This window comes from Hemitrygon akajei, chromosome 11 (genome assembly GCF_048418815.1).
Source record: "Hemitrygon akajei chromosome 11, sHemAka1.3, whole genome shotgun sequence".
Classification (NCBI taxonomy): domain Eukaryota; kingdom Metazoa; phylum Chordata; class Chondrichthyes; order Myliobatiformes; family Dasyatidae; genus Hemitrygon; species Hemitrygon akajei.
In genome coordinates this window covers 2,658,030-2,674,611 of record NC_133134.1, presented here as the reverse complement: position 1 = coordinate 2,674,611, position 16,582 = coordinate 2,658,030, and the positions used below count along the sequence as shown (strand labels likewise).

The 16,582-nt window shown below is 47.6% G+C and overlaps 1 protein-coding gene across 1 annotated transcript in view; it reads left to right on the top strand.

Annotated features, from left to right (window-relative positions):
• The window catches only part of rab11fip3 (RAB11 family interacting protein 3 (class II)), a 193,720-nt gene that overhangs the window by 154,839 nt on the left and 22,299 nt on the right, over positions 1–16,582 (top strand). The window contains exons 5-6 of the mRNA XM_073060029.1: positions 9,552–9,677; positions 10,156–10,287. Coding sequence (XP_072916130.1) covers positions 9,552–9,677; positions 10,156–10,287 — 258 coding nt within the window. The remainder of the gene's footprint in view (positions 1–9,551; positions 9,678–10,155; positions 10,288–16,582) is intronic.

Below are 16,582 nucleotides of genomic sequence, written 5' to 3'. Positions count from 1 at the left end.
AAAACTCTTGAACTCTTTCTCTTTCCTGGGTGTGCTGGCTGTGATGGAGTGGATGATGGAGCTGTGTGGTAGTTAGCACATGGCTTTACTGCACTAGCTGTAAGATCAGGGCTCATTTCTGCTGCTGTCTGTAAGGAATTTGTACATTCTTTCCATGTCTGTGTGGGTGTTTTGTAATAAAAGCTAATTGAAAGGAAAATTAGGGGGGCTGGGGAAAAACAACCTGTGTACATTCATTTTTACTTAAGTGAGGTGCGTGCGTATGCCATTCATGTACTTCGTAATATAACCATAATGAATTATTTAAGCAACAAAGAATGCTTAAGCCGACAATACATTTACAACATTACTCAAATGCTACTGATATATTAAATATGCAATAGTGGGTTTCCTCCAGGTGCTCTGGTTTCCTCCTACATTCCAAAGGTATATGTTTATTGTGGGTATGCTATGGTAGCACTGGAATTGTGACACTTGTGGGCTGCCCAGCATAATCCTGGCTAATTTGACTGAATACAAATCATGCATTTCACTGTCGGTTCCAATGTACATGTGACAAAGCTAATTTTTAAAGAAGGAGTAGTAGTAAGGCAGGAAGGTATGTGACTGGTTCGGGAACCTGCAAATAGTGGCATTTCCATTGTCCTATTTTGCAAAAGGCTCACACTGCAGCCATGATGCACCACACTGGAGTGAAGTGAGTGCGTTTCTACCCAACTTTCCCAAAGAGAAAAATGATCCACAGTTAACAGGCACTCGCCGTTGACCTTGGTTATTGAGTAGTAATGCTGTGCAACAGGGTCAAGATCGGTAGATTGCTGGCATAAGCCTCTTCTTCTTGGCCACAGTGAAGAACACGGTAATGCCCTGCCACATCTCTTCCGAAAATTTCTAAGTACATTGTTATCAAAGTACATACATGTACTTTACGTACGGCCTTGAGATTCATCTTCTAGTTCAGGTTGAATGGGGTTGTGGGGTTGCTGGAAGGGCCTGAATAAATAAATGTACAATGCTGAGATTCATTTTCTTGTGGGCATTCTCAGTAAATAGAAAAAAACACAGACTCAATGAAGAACTGCACACAGAGTCAAACAAACAATCTGCAAAATACAACAGAGTGTGCAAATACAAAAAAAGAAAAGTAATAATAAATAAATAAGCAATAAACATCAAGAGTGTGAGTTGTAGAGCCCTCAAAAGTGGAAAAATGGTATGATCTTTCCAGGATAAGATCAGTGTGCTATAGATAATTGGTTGCAATGCCCCTGTTTATTATGGAGTAAAAATCTCAAGTGAGAAACAAGCTGATAATTGTCAACTACAGCTTCTCGTGTACTTCCCCTTTGTCACAGGATTTATTAAGTGCAAAATCACCAAACACATTGTACAAAACGCAGGCTATAACTTGCCAGCTTCTTTCAATTGAAACTTGTCTAACCAGTAGCTCAGGAAATGAATCTGACAGAAGTAAACCCCTGGTCAAACATAAACAAGCAGCTGCAAAGGGACAACTGGTTTTCCCGAGTCAGCAGGTATAGACCAGGTGGTTTCCCAGTACCAGGTGTGTACACCAGAGCTACACTACAGAGTACCTTGCCGTAGAGCGTGAGAATTCAGTGAGCGAGGAATTGGAGTAGAGCGAGGGAAGGCTGCATTGTAGACTTGGCATGAAATGGCAGGAGACATTTCAAAAGGTCAATGCAGCGTAGCTGCGCTGAGTCCGGACATGACATCGGGATTCAAACGGTGAGATGTCTCAAGGGAGCTGCTGAATGTCAGATGGGTATTAACCATTTATATTACTTCTGGAGTTCATTAGTTTAAGACCATAATGTATCGTAAGACATAGGAGCAGAATGGGTTATTTGTCCCATTGAGTCTGCACCACCGTTCCATCATGCCTGATTTATTATACTTCTCAGCTCCGTTCTCCTGCCTTCTCCACTTAACCTTTGATGCCCTTACTAATCAGCAACCTATCAACCTCTGCTTTAAATATACTCAATGACTTGGCCTCCACAGCCATTTGCAGGAGAATGTGTGGGCAATTCAAATTCCACGTACAATATACCACTGACGTGGCCTTAAGTGCAAGGATTTGTTTTATAGTAAATAATGCTTGGAGTGAAGTAAACACCCTGCTGTAGTTAGTATTTAAATAAGGTTAGAGACTAAAGAGTTTGAGTCTAAAGAGTTCATGGCCGGGGCTTGGTGGGGGAGGGGCGGCTTAGGTCTGGGAAATGTTTCTGTATAATGCGGGTAGTTACAGACATATCCACTATCTCTGCTGGCCATGTGCAGCGAGTAGATCCTGCTCACCTAACCACATCTTGGAGCCAGAGCTGTGGATGGATTATTTGTCACACATACGTTGAAATGTACAGTGAAATGCATTGTTTGTGTCAGTCTGAGGATTTACTGGGGGCAGCCTGCAAGTGTCACAGTGCTTCTGGCATCAGCATAGCATGCTTGCAGCTCACTAGCCCCCAACCCATGTCTTTGGAATGTGGGAGAAAACCAGAGCACCTGGAGGAAACTCACATGGTCATGATAAGAATGTACAAATTCCTTTTAGACAGTAGTGGAAATTGAATCTTGATTGCTAGCATTGTAAAGCATTATGCTGGCCTCTATGCTACAATGCCACTGTGGTAAGACTGAATCATGGCTCTGGACACCATTTAGCAGAAATATCATATCATAGAGGTGTATTAATCTCGTAAAGGTCTATGAAATAATGAGGGACATAGATAGGGTGAATGCACACTAACATTTTCCCAGGATAGGGGAATCAAGGATGAGAGAGTATAGATTAAGATAAGAGGGCAGTGATTTAATAGGAGCCTGAGGCACAACCTTTTCCACCTAGAGGGTGGTCAGTCTTCAGAATGAGTTACTAGAGGAAGTGATTGAGGCACGTACATTAGTAACATTTAAGATACACTTGGGCAGGTACATGTTGGTTGGCATGGACTAGTTGGGCCAAATGACCTGTTTCTGTGCTGTATGATTCTGTGACTCCACTGTTACCTGTCAAGCTGCTAAAAAAACTGCATATTTTTCATTTTTCTAAATTCAAGAGAATGTAGACCAGTCTGGTTAATCCCTTGCTGTAAGCCAAACCTGTCACGCCAGTAATCCATCTGGTGAACCTTCACTGCACACTCTGTTTCAAGTGTTATCCTTCTTTGGGTGGGAAATCCTGGCTGCTCCCCAATATTCCAACTGTGGGTTTGACAGGATTGTATATAATTCAAACAAGATGCCTCTATTCTTTGCTCAAATCCTCTTGCATTAACAACCAACTTAATTCATTTGCCTTCTGAATCGCTTGCTCTAATTACTTGTGAGCTGCCTATAAGAACTTCTATGTCTTTCTGAAGTACAAGACTTTTTAAAATAATGAAATAACTATGGCCTTTTATTCCCTTGCCAAGTGGGTAATCTTACCATTTTCCACGTTGTATTTCAATTATGCTATGCTTGTACTTTCTCTTGCCATTTCCTCTTCCCCCTTTCCCTCTTCAGCCTCCCTGAAGCACCATCCAAAACCTTTGGATATGTTGTACCTGAGTCGCTCTTCCAGAGTGGGTAGGATCCCTGCACAGATCACTGCAGCGTCCTACTAGTCACACCCTACTAACCCACAAATGATAGGTTTATTCAGATTCTGTTTTCTGTTTGTAAACCAGTCCACACCACTGTCCCATTATTGAGTATTGCACATTTTTAAAGGCCTTTTGAAAACCCAAATAGTTCACTTCTAGTTGCAACCTTAAAACCAGATTTATCATACATAATTGTCGAAGTTGAGTTTATTTACATAAGCGTGAAAAACTTACTTGCAGCAGCCTCACAGGCATATAGCATTATATAAACAGCATTCTCAAGAAAAACATAAATTAAACGTATATTATACACAGACTTTCAAAGTCATGGTCACCCACTGCAACCAAGTTGTGATGACTACTCATACCACTGGACTTCGACTGCCAAGGTCAGGAGAGTTGACCTTCCCCAGTGCAACGGCTTTTCCGCTTTAAAAACTCTCCTGCACAGGACAGACAGACAACCAGCCATACACAATGTTTACAAGAAAGAACACAATTGGAGGGTGACACTTTGCAAGCAGCTTGAGTCAATTTTATTTTCATAAAAATCCATGTTGACTGTGTCTAATTTTTTTAAATGTTTGTAAATGCCCTATTGCTGCTTAATGGAATCCAGCAATTTCCCATTTTAACAGTCGACCACATTGCACATAGGCCACATCAAGTAAATTACCGTTGAGACCCTTCCACTTCCTCATGAATGGTTTGTCCCACTCCAATCTTGGAGAAGGCTTTGTAGCATCCTTGCCAGGACCACCAGACTCAAAGACAGTTACTTTCCCTTCTAACCGACACCTCCTCACTCCCAACTGCCACTACTTTATCATTTCCTGTTAGTCATCTTCAATAGGTTTCAATAGGTGCATTTAATGTCAGAAAATTGTATACGATATACATCCTGAAATTCTTTTTCTTCGCAAACATCCACAAAAACAGAGGAGTACCCCAAAGAATGAACGACGGTTAAATGTTAGCACCCCAAAGCCCCCCCCATCGCCAGCTCCCCCCCCATTCACAAGCAGCAGCAAGGTAACCACGCCCCCCCCAACCAACAAAAAAGCATCAGTGCCCTCTACCGAGCACTCAAGTGTGCAGCAAGCATCAATAAAGACACAGACTTGCAGTACCCCAAAGACTACTTGTTCACCCAGTAATTCGACATACCACAGGCTCTCTCTCCCTAATAAGGGAAAAAGAGGTGTCCTTGTTTCACAGCAAGAGGGGAGACATGACATAAACAACTCGCTGATTTATGATGTTAGAACTCTGTTGTGTCGCTTTTTCCGAGCTCTGCGCACAGAGAGTCGGCCCCAGAAAGGCTCAGGTCTCTGGACACACAGCCCATGGCAGCTAACCTGCTGCTCCTGAAGTTCCATGTTCCCCCGCGACACCTCAGTCAGGAGCACCGGCCTAGAATCATCCTGTCTCCAGAGCCAAGAAAATCTGGCATCTTCTTGGGCGCATCCTTGGGATATGAAAAAGTGGCCGATCGTGAGGCCCCGTTGAGCGGGTCCCATTCCTGCGAAGAACTAAAGTCAGATAGTAATTCCAGGTCAGGGTCTTCAAAAGAACCTCGAAAAGGAAAAAAAGAGATATCTTAAATAGAGACACTCCTGTGCCTAGCGTTACCTTATGGACATACAATCAATGTATACAGTAGAAGCTATCTTATGTATTTATATTTAGCGTGTTTTTTTATTATTGTTCTTTTTTGTGCTGCTTTGGATCCAGAGTAACAATTATTTTGCTCTCCTTTATACTTGCATACAGGAAATGACATTAAACAATCCTGAATCTTTATGATGGGAGGGATGTACTGGTCTTGGACACATTACTTGTACATTAACTATATTTAAAGCAGCCGATGAATCTAAGATTTGAACTTGTTTTTTACTCTGTTGTTTCAGTTCAATGATTTAGCCACCCTACCACTGTTTCTATTACATTAAAATACCTGCATATTCCATCACATTCCAGATTTTTCCCTTGTGGGATGTGGAAAGGCTTTGAAGAGTTGTGGGAAATGCACCCACTTGTAGCCCCAGTGTTACATGCCTAGTGCAGTTTAGTTTGATAGATAGATAGATACTTTATTCATCCCCATGGGGAAATTCAACTTTTTTTCCCAATGTCCCATACACTTGTGGTCAGTTGTGGCCAGTGCTATGGGGCTAAATGTCAGGGCTAGGTGATTGAGATTGTCACTGGACAGCTCATGCCTGACTGTTCTCTAGGACATCTGCTGACCATGGGAGAGAATGTAATGAGTGCGGAGGACATTGAAACCCTGCAGGGGAACATAAATAGGCTGAGTGATTGGGCAGACATTTGGCAGATGAAATATAATACTGACAAGTGTGAGGTCTTGCACTTTGGCAGGAAAAATAATAGAGCAAGTTATTATCTAAATGGAGAGAAACTGGAAAGTGCTTCTGTGCAAAGGGATCTGGGGGTCCCGGTGCAGGAAACACAAAAAGTTAGTATGCAAGTGCAGCAGGTGGTCAAGAAGGCCAATGGAATGCTGGCCTTTATTGCTGGGGGATGGAGTATAAGAACAGGGAGGTCTTACTGCAGTTGTACCGGGTATTGGTGAGACCACACCTGGAGTACTGCGTGCAGTTCTGGTGTCCATATTTAAAAAAGGACATACTGGCTCTCGAGGCAGTGCAGAGAAGGTTCACTAGGTTAATTCCGGGGATGGGTGGGTTGATGTATGATGAGAGGTTGAGTAGATTGGGACTCTACTCATTGGAGTTCCGAAGAATGAGAGGCGATCTTATTGAAACATATAAGATTGTGAAGGGGCTTGATCGGGTGGATGCGGGGAGAATGTTCCCAATGATGGGTGAAACTAGGACTAGGGGGCATAATCTTAAAATAAGGGGATGCCGTTCCAGGACTGAGATGCGGAGAAATTTCTTCACTCAGAGGGTAGTGGGGCTGTGGAATTTACTGCCCCAGAGAGCTGTGGAAGCTACTACACTCAATAAATTCAAAACGGAGATAGACATTTTCCTGGATAAAAATGGCATTAGGGGATACGGTGAGCGAGCAGGTAAGTGGACATGAGGCTAGGTTTAGATCAGCCATGTGATCTCCTGGACCAGTTTTCGATAGCCTGGATGGGTCGGAGAGGAATTTTCCAGATTTTTTCTCCTCAATTGGCAACTCGGTTTTTTCCCCCCGGGTGATCACATGGGTTTGGGCGGGATGAATAATAAAATAAAATGGGCGGCATGGTGCCCCGTTGGTTGGCACTGTTGCCTTGTGGGATTCGGTGAAAACTAGAGTTAAGATTGGATCAGCCATGATCTTGTTGAATGGCGGAGCAGGCTTGAGGGGCCGATTGGCCTACTCCTGCTCCTATCTCTTATGTTCTATGTAAATAAGCTCTTTTATTGTCTAAAAACTTTGAACAGATTTTAAAATATCGCTGATCATCTCTGTTCCTGACTTTATGGGGGAGGCCAGAGATCGTAGACTGGCTAAGCACACTATTCCATGGAGCTACACGCACAAAATTTTGGGGAAACTCAGCAAGTCAGGCAACATCTATGGAGAGGAATGAACAGTCAACATTTCGGGGTGAGGCATTAACTGTTCTTTCCCTTGCATAGATACTCCCTGACTTGCTCCAGCATTTTGTGTGTGTTGCTCAAGATTTCGAGCATCTGCAGAATTTTGTGTGTCCACAGCTACAGCAACATCCCGGGCAGATGTTTGGCTTCCAGAACCTTTCTCCTCTGCTTTGTGCTGAGCTTATCCTCAAGTTTGACGTGACTTAGTTTATCGTGAGGCCCTTTGGTGGTTGGAGTCAACCATGGATTTTTACATCCCAGCTGTCATAGGCAAACCAGGGTAGTACGATACAGAGCAAGCTGTTCCCCATGCAGCAGGCTCCCCTCTCCTCACAGCTGATGAATCCAGAGGAAAAGTAAAGACTAAAACGGTTTGACTCGTCACGGGAGTTGCCAGTCAGCATTGAACTCAGTGTAGGACTGCCTTAGGGACTCCAGCTCCAGAATTTTTCTCGGGGTTTACTCCCAAAGCCTTTCCAATGATTGGATATGGCTGCACACAGCAGAGGCTTGAAATCAGAATTTTCCTCATTATAGGAAGGATGTGGAAGCTATGGAGAGGATGCAGAGGAGATTTACCAGGATGTTGCCTGGTTTGGAGAACAAGTCACATGAAGCAAGGTTAGCAGAGCTGGGACTTTTCTCTTTGGAGCTTAGAAGAATGAGAGTGGATTTGATAGAGGTCTACAAGATTATGAGAGGCATAGATAGGGTGGATAGTCAGTACCTGTTTCCCAGGGCACCAATAGCAAACACCAGAGGGCATATGTACAAAATTAAGGGAGGGAAATTTAGGGGAGATATCAGGGGTAAGTTTTTTTACAAAGAGGGTTGTGAGTGCCTGGAATGACTTGCCAGCGATGGTGGTGGAGGCTAAAACATTAGATGTATTTAAGAACCTCTTGGACAGGTACATGGATGAAAGAAAAATGGAGGGTTATGGGGTAGTGTGGGTTTAGTACTTTTTTTAAGGATTATGTGGGTCGGCACAACATGGAGGGCTGAAGGGCCTGTACTGTACTGTAGTGTTCTATGGCTCTATAGATGAGCTGCCAGCCATAGCTGACCAGACCCATCTGCCTAAGTGACTGGCAAGAAGGTGCCAGTAGCCTGCCTTTGCCCTTTCTCCTGTCAGTAGAAACGATTCCACTGGGTTTAGTAGCTAAGCCACACTTGAAGGCCGAGTGCTAGGCTTGGTTGTCAGAAGCTAATTGGACTGTACGCCATTGGGAGTATTTAATAGGCAGTGGGAGCTTATTGCCACTACCTGCCAACTCCCCTCCCCTGGCTGTGACAACCTTATGGAACCATTGTTTCATCTTAGTCAAAGGCTGTCTTCTCGTCAAATGCAGTCTCTCTTGTTGTTTCTTTGGAACCCTGAACCCAAATAGTCCTGGCAAAGCCGAACCGCACCGTGTAAAGTCCTGGCAAAGCCGAACCGCACCGTGTAAAGTCCTGGCAAAGCCGGACCGCACCGTGTAAAGTCCTGGCAAAGCCGGACCGCACCGTGTAAAGTCCTGGCAAAGCCGGACCGCACCGTGTAAAGTCCTGGCAAAGCCGGACCGCACCGTGTAAAGTCCTGGCAAAGCCGATCCACACTGTGTAAAGTCCTGGCAAAGCCGATCCACACTGTGTAAAGTCCTGGCAAAGCCGATCCACACTGTGTAAAGTCCTGGCAAAGCCGATCCACACTGTGTAAAGTCCTGGCAAAGCCGATCCACACTGAGTAAAGTCCTGGCAAAGCCGATCCACACTGTGTAAAGTCCTGGCAAAGCCGATCCACACTGTGTAACGTCCTGGCAAAGCTGGACGGTACTGTGTAAAGTCCTGGCAAAGCTGGACGGTACTGTGTAATGTCCTGGCAAAGCCGATCCACAGTTGGACAGCATCCAAAGGGACACAATCGAAACAATGAAAAGCGACACTCAAACGAAATTGGTGGCTTGCTGGGATTTGCAGAAGCCCACCTGCATCCTCAGCTCTGCATTTCCATCTCAGGTTTTCTCTGGGAATTTTGTGCCTAGTTGCCTAGGTTTACAACTATGGAGAATAAGAATGTTTATGGGTTGTCCTCTCCATTGCTTACTGATCTGGTTGGGGCAGATCAACAGACTGTTTAATACACTCAGCAGGTAAATTATACCCTCCAGTTATGCTATCCATGAGTGACAGTGAAAGGATAATCATCATACAATAATTTCCTCAGAGGACAAGGAAACTGCCTTGAAAGTGATGTTACTTTATGAAAAAACTTATGAAATATTTCTTTTGCTACTTATTCTCTTTTTTTCATGGTATTTCCTGTTGTTAGGACCCATCAGCATAACTTCTTGATAAGCTCCGGCATTTCTCTCCTTAGCACTGAAGAGCACTTTGAAGATTATGGAGAGAACAACGAAAATGACTTTGCATCCAGCAGCTTGTGTCAGGATGGAGGCTTCAGCATCAATGGCCACTTAAATCGCTCAGCACTGCTTTGTCCCAGGTAAGGTCTTTGCTGGTGACAGTTGCTTATTGGTGGGAAAAGGGTTCTAGTGCAGGGGTTCCCAACCTGGGGTCCAAGGACCCCTTACTTAATGTTATTGTGTCCATGGCATAAAAAACTGGTGTGAATCCCTGCTCCAGTAATGCTTGTGAGCAGACCATGAGGAGTCTTGCTCTTGGCTGAGTGTTGATTGTCAGGTTTGAGAATGGGATCTGTGTGAATGATGGTTCCGTCACAGACTTCTTGAAAAGTAGGTTCATTTCTTTGTCACTAAAAAGGGAAGTATATAAGTGATCAGGAAACTTTGGGTTAAGAAGTTTAGTAAATAACTTTGTCTTGTGTGACTGCTCACCTCGGATGTATATTTCTTCTGCAAGCCTTTGCTGTGTAAAAAATCTGCATCCCAGTCACTTCTGCAATGTATCTCACTGTGATCGATAGTTTCTCTCATCTCCCAAATACCCCTCTGATTTTCCAGTGATCACTTCACCTCAACTTTGCAAAGTATCATTGGGGAAGAAATGCTCGAATTTTACTGCACCCAGTGTCATAAACAAATCAATCGTCTGGAAGATCTCTCTGCTCGCATCAGCTGTCTGGAAATGAATAGGTAACTGCCTGCTTCTGCCTTGCTTTTGATCGGCGTTTCTCCTCGTTTACGGGTTGATCCGTGTCCCATTGTTGTAGATGTGGAGATTTTATGGAATTTGCAGTTTCCTGCTTGCGTTCATTTGAGGAAAGTCATTGCACTAGGTAACTGTTCTAATAAAACCTTAAAGCACAAGAGCAAAATTAGGCCATCTGACCCATTTAGACTGCTTCACCAGTCCATCATAGTTGATTATTACCTCTCCCGACCCCATTCTCCTGTCTTCTCACCGAACCTTTGACACCCTGGCGAGTCAAGAACCAATCAACCTCTGCTTTAAATATACCTGTGACTTGGCCTTCAGGCGTTAATTGTGTTGGGAAATGATGAGTCTGTGGAAGTTAACAGGTAAATGCTGACTGTAACTGAAAATTAAATTGGTTTATGATTGTAACAGCCACTGAGGCAGAGTGAAAAACTTGCCTTGTACACAGATCAACTTGTTACAAAGTGCATTAAGGTTGAACAAGATGAAACAATAACAAAGTGCAGAACAAAGTGTTGAAGTTATGGGGAAGGTGCAGTGCAGGTAGACAGCAAGGTGCAAGATCACAAAAGTGTAGATTGTGAGGTGATGAATCCATCTTGCCATCGTAGAGGACCATGAAGAGTTGAGAGGCTCGCTTCTGAAAATTCATGAGGATTAGTAATTGCCAGGAATGTTGTGTTCCCTTGATGAGAGAGTGTGGTGTGACAACTGATAATGAGCTAGGGACCATCGAACATAGAACAGTGCACACAGAAACTGGCCATTCGGCCTACAATGCTGTGCTAATCTTATTAAATTATTAATTAAATGGACAACTAAACTAATGACTTCTGACTACACAATGTCCATATCGTTCCATTCTTGTGTCTATCCAAATGTCCCTAATGCATCTGCCTCAATCACCACCCCAGGCAGTGCATTCCAGGCACTCACTACGCTGTGTTTTTAAAAAAAAACTTGCCCCTCACATCTCCTTTGAAATTACCCCCTTTCACCTTAAACACATGCCCTCTGGTAATAGACATTTCAACCCTGTCTACTCTATCTATGTCTCATAATTTGTAAACCTCTATGATATCTCCCCTCAGCTTCACTTCAGAGAAAATAACTGAAGTTTGTTCAACCACTGGTTATAGTACATATCCTCTAATGCAGGCAGCATCCTGGTAAACATCTTCTGCACCCTCTCCAAAGCCTTGAGACCCTGCTTCTAATGGGGCAGCAGAACTGTATACATGACTTGAGACATGAGCAAATCAAGAGCAAACAAGGAAACTGTATTTAGAGTTGAGGTTTGGTTGTCAGCCAGTGATTTGTTTTTGAGAGTGGATTCTTGTTTAAGTGGTCATCTGCATAATGCTTAAATGTAAGGGTTTCTGCCTCCACGCTTAGAAGAAGCAAGCTCCAGACCCACCCAGTGAATATAACAAAAAGCTTTTCACCCTCCATCAAATGTACAAATCAGTTTAATCTGGCAATGCTCTGCTAGATTAGTCCTTGCTATTTACTTTGGCTAGGCTTCTCATAATTATGTACAAGACTTAAATTAACCCCTTGGTATACTTAGTTTGCAGGATCTTTCCCTGTTTGCTAAAAGTCGATTAATCAGCCAAGCACAAGTTGATCAGTTGAAATCTGAAATGGTGGAAAAGGACAGAAGGCCGGGCAGCTTTTGTATGTAAAGGGAAACTGTTACTGTTTCAGATCAGGTCAAAAAACCTTATCAGTTCTGATTCAGCACAAATGATGTCCTCACATAAACTCCCAAGTCTACAGAGTGCTTCCAACATTTTCACTGTGCCAACACAGACAGCATAAAATTCTGTCATAGGTTTTCCTGTATTGCATCTCATCCTTTGTCTCCTGTTACATGGAACAGTGAGATTACAGCACCGCACAGGACAGGCTCTTCAGCAAACGTTTTAAATCACTCCAAGATGAATCTAGAACTTCACTACATCAGTTCTTCTCTACATCAGTCAGTGTGATCCCTCTCCACATCGATCAGTGTGATCCCTCTCCACATCGGTCAGTGTGATCCCTCTCCACATCGGTCAGTGTGATCCCTCTCCACATCGGTCAGTGTGATCCCTCTCCACCTCGGTCGGTCAGTGTGATCCCTCTCCACCTCGGTCGGTCAGTGTGATCCCTCTCCACATCGGTCGGTCAGTGTGATCCCTCTCCACATCGGTCAGTGTGATCCCTCTCCGCCTCGGTCGGTCAGTGTAATCCCTCTCCACATCGGTCAGTGTGATCCCTCTCCACCTCGGTCGGTCAGTGTGATCCCTCTCCACATCGGTCAGTGTGATCCCTCTCCACATCGGTCAGTGTGATCCCTCTCCACATCGGTCAATGTGATCCCTCTCCACCTCGGTCGGTCAGTGTGATCCCTCTCCACATCGGTCAGTGTGATCCCTCTCCACCTCGGTCGGTCAGTGTGATCCCTCTCCACCTCGGTCGGTCAGTGTGATCCCTCTCCACCTCGGTCGGTCAGTGTGATCACTCTCCACCTCGGTCGGTCAGTGTGATCCCTCTCAACCTCGGTCAGTGTGATCCCTCTCAACCTCGGTCGGTCAGTGTGATCCCTCTCCACCTCGGTCGGTCGGTGTGATCCCTCTCCACCTCGGTCAGTGTGATCCCTCTCCACCTCGGTCAGTGTGATCCCTCTCCACCTCGGTCAGTGTGATCCCTCTCCACCTCGGTTGGTCAGTGTGATCCCTCTCCACCTCGGTCAGTGAGATCCCTCTCCACCTCGGTCAGTCAGTGTGATCCCTCTCCACATCGGTCAGTGTGATCCCTCTCCACATCGGTCGGTCAGTGTGATCTCTCTCTACCTCGGTCAGTGTGATCCCTCTCTACCTCGGTCAGTGAGATCCCTCTCCACCTCGGTCGGTCAGTGTGAACCCTCTCCACCTCGGTCGGTCAGTGTGATCCCTCTCCACCTCGGTCAGTGTGATCCCTCTCCACCTCGGTCGGTCAGTGTGATCCCTCTCCACCTCGGTCGGTCAGTGTGATCCCTCTCCACCTCGGTCGGTCAGTGTGATCCCTCTCCACCTCGGTCAGTGTGATCCCTCTCCACATCGGTCAGTGTGATCCCTCTCCACATCGGTCAGTGTGATCCCTCTCCACCTCGGTCAGTGAGATCCCTCTCCACATTGGTCAGTGAGATCCCTCTCCACATCGGTCGGTCAGTGTGATCCATCTCCACCTCGGTCGGTCAGTGTGATCCATCTCCACCTCGGTCAGTGTGATCCCTCTCCACATCGGTCAGTGTGATCCCTCTCCACCTCGGTCAGTGAGATCCCTCTCCACATCGGTTGGTCAGTGTGATCCCTCTCCACATCGGTTGGTCAGTGTGATCCCTCTCCACCTCGGTCAGTGTGATCCCTCTCCACCTCGGTCAGTGAGATCCCTCTCCACATCGGTCAGTGTGATCCCTCTCCACCTCGGTCGGTCAGTGTGATCCCTCTCCACATCGGTCAGTGTGATCCCTCTCCACCTCGGTCAGTGAGATCCCTCTCCACATCGGTCAGTGTGATCCCTCTCCACCTCGATCGGTCAGTGTGATCCCTCTCCACCTCGATCGGTCAGTGTGATCCCTCTCCACCTCGATCGGTCAGTGTGATCCCTCTCCACCTTGGTCGGTCAGTGTGATCCCTCTCCACATCGGTCAGTGTGATCCCTCTCCACCTCGGTCGGTCAGTGTGATCCCTCTCCACCTCGGTCGGTCAGTGAGATCCCTCTCCACATCGGTCAGTGTGATCCCTCTCCACCTCGGTCGGTCAGTGTGATCCCTCTCCACCTCGGTCGGTCAGTGAGATCCCTCTCCACCTCGGTCGGTCAGTGTGATCCCTCTCCACCTCGGTCAGTGAGATCCCTCTCCACATCGGTCAGTGTGATCCCTCTCCACCTCGGTCGGTCAGTGTGATCCCTCTCCACCTCGGTCGGTCAGTGAGATCCCTCTCCACCTCGGTCGGTCAGTGAGATCCCTCTCCACCTCGGTCGGTCAGTGTGATCCCTCTCCACCTCGGTCGGTCAGTGTGATCCCTCTCCACATCGGTCGGTCAGTGTGATCCCTCTCCACCTCGGTCAGTGTGATCCCTCTCCACCTCGGTCAGTGTGATCCCTCTCCACCTCGGTCAGTGAGATCCCTCTCCACATCGGTCGGTCAGTGTGATCCCTCTCCACCTCGGTCGGTCAGTGTGATCCCTCTCAACCTCGGTCGGTCAGTGTGATCCCTCTCCACATCGGTCAATGTGATCCCTCCACCTCGGTCGGTCAGTGTGATCCCTCTCCACCTCGGTCGGTCAGTGTGATCCCTCTCCACATCGGTCGGTCAGTGTGATCCCTCTCCACATCGGTCAGTGTGATCCCTCTCCACCTCGGTCGGTCAGTGTGATCCCTCTCCACCTCGGTCAGTGTGATCCCTCTCCACCTCGGTCAGTGTGATCCCTCTCCACCTCGGTCAGTGAGATCCCTCTCCACCTCGGTCAGTGTGATCCCTCTCCACCTCGGTCAGTGTGATCCCTCTCCACATCGGTCAGTGTGATCCCTCTCCACATCGGTCAGTGTGATCCCTCTCCACATCGGTCAGTGTGATCTCTCTCCACCTCGGTCGGTCAGTGTGATCCCTCTCCACCTCGGTCGGTCAGTGTGATCACTCTCCACCTCGGTCGGTCAGTGTGATCCCTCTCCACATCGGTCAGTGTGATCCCTCTCCACCTCGGTCGGTCAGTGTGATCACTCTCCACCTCGGTCAGTGTGATCCCTCTCCACATCGGTCGGTCAGTGTGATCCCTCTCCACCTCGGTCGGTCAGTGTGATCACTCTCCACCTCGGTCAGTGTGATCCCTCTCCACATCGGTCGGTCAGTGTGATCCCTCTCCACCTCGGTCGGTCAGTGTGATCCCTCTCCACCTCGGTCGGTCAGTGTGATCCCTCTCCACATCGGTCGGTCAGTGTGATCCCTCTCCACCTCGGTCAGTGTGATCCCTCTCCACCTCGGTCAGTCAGTGTGATCCCTCTCCACCTCGGTCAGTGTGATCCCTCTCCACCTCGGTCGGTCAGTGTGATCCCTTTCCACCTCGGTCAGTGTGATCCCTCTCCACATTGGTCGGTCAGTGTGATCCCTCTCCACCTCGGTCAGTGTGATCCCTCTCCACCTCGGTCGGTCAGTGAGATCCCTCTCCACCTCGGTCGGTCAGTGTGATCCCTCTCCACCTCGGTCGGTCAGTGTGATCCCTCTCCACCTCGGTCAGTGTGATTCCTCTCCACCTCGGTCGGTCAGTGTGATCCCTCTCCACCTCGGTCGGTCAGTCAGTGTGATCCCTCTCCACCTCGGTCGGCCAGTGTGATCCCTCTCAACCTCGGTCGGCCAGTGTGATCCCTCTCCACCTCTGTCGGTCAGTGTGATCCCTCTCCACCTCGGTCGGTCAGTGAGATCCCTCTCCACCTCGGTCGGTCAGTGTGATCCCTCTCCACCTCGGTCGGTCAGTGTGATCCCTCTCCACCTCGGTCAGTGTGATTCCTCTCCACCTCGGTCGGTCAGTGTGATCCCTCTCCACCTCGGTCAGTCAGTCAGTGTGATCCCTCTCCACCTCGGTCAGTCAGTCAGTGTGATCCCTCTCCACCTCGGTCGGCCAGTGTGATCCCTCTCAACCTCGGTCGGCCAGTGTGATCCCTCTCCACCTCTGTCGGTCAGTGTGATCCCTCTCCACCTCGGTCGGTCAGTGAGATCCCTCTCCACCTCGGTCGGTCAGTGTGATCCCTCTCCACCTCGGTCGGTCAGTGTGATCCCTCTCCACCTCGGTCAGTGTGATTCCTCTCCACCTCGGTCGGTCAGTGTGATCCCTCTCCACCTCGGTCAGTCAGTGTGATCCCTCTCCACCTCGGTCAGTGTGATTCCTCTCCACCTCGGTCAGTCAGTGTGATCCCTCTCCACCTCGGTCGGCCAGTGTGATCCCTCTCAACCTCGGTCGGCCAGTGTGATCCCTCTCCACCTCTGTCGGTCAGTGTGATCCCTCTCCACCTCGGTCAGTGTGATTCCTCTCCACCTCGGTCGGTCAGTGAGATCCCTCTCCACCTCGGTCGGTCAGTGAGATCCCTCTCCACATCGGTCAGTGTGATCCCTCTCCACCTCGGTCGGTCAGTGTGATCCCTCTCCACCTCGGTCGGTCAGTGTGATCCCTCTCCACCTCGGTCGGTCAGTGAGATCCCTCTCCACCTCGGTCGGTCAGTGTGATCCCTCTCCACATCGGTCGGTCAGTG